The following is a 3,478-nucleotide window of genomic DNA, read 5'->3' as shown; positions in this document are numbered from 1 at the left end:
TACTTAAAATTAATCATAATAAAAATCTATATATAATCATTTCGAGTAATATAAATATTATGTATTATATTATAAATAAGTAATATTAAAGAAAGAGAAAGAGAAAATATGTATAATTATTCTCAAGTATGTAGTGAATAAAACAAGGAAAGAAAAAATAAATAAATAATTATCAATGTTTTCAGTGATAAATAGAAATTAAGATAATGCGTTTAGTATCTAAGCAATTTTATCAAATGTTTAGAAAATTATTTCCATATTCGACTATGATGTCTATTAACATGTATAAAAAATCCGCAATGCGTCATGGATAATGCAGCTAGATAAGACAACTTCGTCGCAATGCTGATGTTTGTAGGAATGAAGAATTTAGCTTGCACCGGCAAATTTATAATCTCACGTAAAATTACGAGTCTTCTTACGTCCGTATTCAAAGTTCTCTGTTTTTTAGTTTAACAATTTAAACAATACACTTTAACTTCTAGTTATCAGTATGAAGTATTAAATATACTTTACAAAGGAACGTTTATAACCATCCTTTTTCATAATTTCCACGAAGGATTTTTTTTAGATTTCAACAAGATTTTTTTTTTAATTTATTGTAGAAAAAACTTAAATAAAAGACTGTATTCTACTTTTTATATGCAAGCCTGTAAAAGTTTCTCGATAGTTAATTTTTTATTATATTTGATTCTCTATTCGATTTTGTGAAAATTACATAGAACCTATTATGTAAGTGTATCTTGTAAGTGATTGTAGTTACATTGTAGTTACAAGAATTGACCAATCGTAGTCGAACATGAGGAGAATATTCGACTGTTTGGTTAATTCTTCTACTATAGTTACAACTACGCTTATACAATTATAGAATGGACTTAATAATTAGTTAACTATGTAACATGGACATAGGAAAATTATGGTTGACATTCAGCTTTTTAAATTACTCCGAGGGCAATTAAAACCAATCTTCTTAATTCTGGGTTTAACACGAACCGTGAATATAGAGAGTAATGAACACAAGCATTATTAACGCTCTATTTTACATTTATCCCATTTAATTTCAAGGTTTTGAATTCACATGTTAATATGAATGTGAGCTTCCGAATGCTGTATAAAAATAAAAGGTCGTTAAAACTGGCTTCAATTATTTTCTCATCGCTTGTTAATCTTGTTATCCCGGTTTTGAGCACGAGATTAAAATAAACTCGCGTTTGCGACTATGATTAAGTCAAAACAAAAAAATTTACAACAGGAAAACATAGAAGATATATGCGACGGAGACGAGAAGACGGTCATGCATTGTAAATAATTAATCAGTCACGTCCTGCGTTCGCAAAAATAGAACCATCCGGAGAGTATCGAATGCTAATCATCGCGATTTGTACAACTACACTATTAAATTTAGAAAGTCAAATTATACTCAATTTGAATTATCTTTAATCATTTCTGCTGCTATTAATATGTTGTTAATTTAAAACAATGGAATTTAACTTAAACAATTCAACTCAAAAATGTAATTATTAAATTTGAATTAAGTTTAGTTTATTATTCACTAAGTGGTATACATTAATATGGTTGTTTACTTTGAAACTAATCACAGAAATGGATCTATTTTTGATATTCATGGAAATTAAAAATAAAATTTTATTTAACTCAAGAGATTGAGTTACCGTTGCTTCTGCGAATCTAACAATGTACGCCTACACAATTGTAGAATAAACTTAACATTGCAGTTTCACGAAACATGAGAAATCACGCGAGCAAAAAAAGGTCAAATAATTCATATAAATTTAAAAAAAAACGAAAGAAAAATATCTATCATTTATTATTGCATTGAAATTCCCTTAATAAATGTTTACGAAGATTTATTACACTTTTAAATCTCAACGGAAATTTATCGAGTCCGGTAAATGGAACTTTCGACAATACTTGAAGAATTAATATTAAATCGAGCGCGCTCTCTCAATATTTCATAGATTATGATCTAGAGCAGCGGTCAATTACAGTTGGAGCACGTGATTCGCGATAGACTCGCAGTCAACTTCGCGGCTATTATCACGGCACGGTCGCTGTGACGGCGAGCGGCGTGGGCGAAAGTTGGCGCGCGCGAGATCGATCGTCGCGTTAAAATCGCGAGGAGATCGATTCACCTCCACGATCACCGGTACACGCTTTTTTTCCTCCCCTCGTCCTCTCACCGCCTATCCCTTCGAAGACTCCGCCCTCGCAACTGCGCGGTTAGGATCGCGTGTGCGTAAGTTCTGTAAGTTCTGTTTGCCGGTTTACGGGCGTTGCAGTGTAGGTTTCGAAACGAGGTTGTCTCGGAGAGCTATTTTAGGTTAGGATCCATCGAAGTCACTCCGCGGCGATTTTAAATCGATAACGCGTATATATAGGATCACTTCATCTATTCAGCAGCTCTCACGCTTCACGTTTTCTAATATCGAGAATAAAATCGATGTGCATAAATGCATTTAGACTTTGAAAAAGGTAGAAAATAACAGTCATAATGGGATGCAGAAAATAAAATATACTCGAAAATAACGAGAACAGATCTAATGCAAGATCGTTAACACGATCGTAACTTGCGCTGAGTTCAAAATCGCGACACCGCATAAACGCGCGGAAGTGCGATCGGTCGTCTCGACTTGTGTAAATGACGGACGAACGCAGTGTGGCAGCTTTTCATGAGATTCACGATGGTCAAGTTGTCGTCGCCACGATTCTACCGATTTCGATCTTTGCCTGTCACGAGAAGATTAGAGACAGCAAAATACGCCCGTGCACGGTGAAACGGACTTCCGGGTTTACTCGCGAGGAAAAGAATGAAGAAAAACGCGCACTCACATGGTGGGATTTCTCCGGACGGTATTCTCGATGTCACGGAGGATCTTCTCGGCGGCCGGGAACTCGTTGTCCACCATCGTATGAGCCGCATCACATCTCCCTCGTGGACGTATCAATCGACGGTGGACGCGCCAGTGTGACACACCACCCTTCGCGTTCTTTCTTTCTCGCTTCCACTCTCCGTCTGTCTATCGCTCCCTCCTTCTGCTCTACCACCCCGCACGGCGCGTCCCGTTGCGACGTATACGGCGGTGCGGCACTTTACTCTGCGGAAGCGCTATCGGAGCAGCCGGATGCAGCCGGAGTACGGCAAGCAGACACGCTCGGCTGCGCGCGGCGCGAAGTCAGCCACGAGTCGGGCCGGGCGGGCGCGCCGCCCAGGCTCGCCAACTTCACGCGGTCCCGGCCTCGCGCGCGTCGTTGAATCGTCGTTTACTTGCGTTTACCGCGCAGCGAATCGAATCCCATTTTGCACGATGCGCAAATTTTCCTGCAGGTCGATTTAATAGAAAAATTTATGTATATCTGTCTTGTCATTATATTATCATTACCTTTCATTATGAATAATTTTCTAAGTTTTTTTATATTTATAATCATGTATGTATATATATATAGACGATTATATATGAAA

General features: G+C 37.3%; 1 protein-coding gene across 1 annotated transcript in view; it reads right to left on the bottom strand.

The window, feature by feature from the left end:
* Positions 1–3,146, bottom strand: part of LOC108691365 (protein prenyltransferase alpha subunit repeat-containing protein 1) — a 5,233-nt gene extending 2,087 nt beyond the window's left edge. Inside the window, exon 1 of the mRNA XM_018199072.1 lies at positions 2,848–3,146. Within this exon, the coding sequence (XP_018054561.1) occupies positions 2,848–2,924 (77 nt within the window). The 5' untranslated portion in view covers positions 2,925–3,146. The remainder of the gene's footprint in view (positions 1–2,847) is intronic.
* Positions 3,147–3,478: the final 332 nt, after the last annotated feature.

The sequence above is a fragment of the Atta colombica genome, unplaced genomic scaffold, assembly GCF_001594045.1.
Source record: "Atta colombica isolate Treedump-2 unplaced genomic scaffold, Acol1.0 scaffold105, whole genome shotgun sequence".
NCBI classification, from domain to species: Eukaryota; Metazoa; Arthropoda; class Insecta; order Hymenoptera; family Formicidae; genus Atta; species Atta colombica.
Note: the sequence above shows the minus strand (reverse complement) of the source record. Positions and strands in the feature narration are given on the sequence as shown.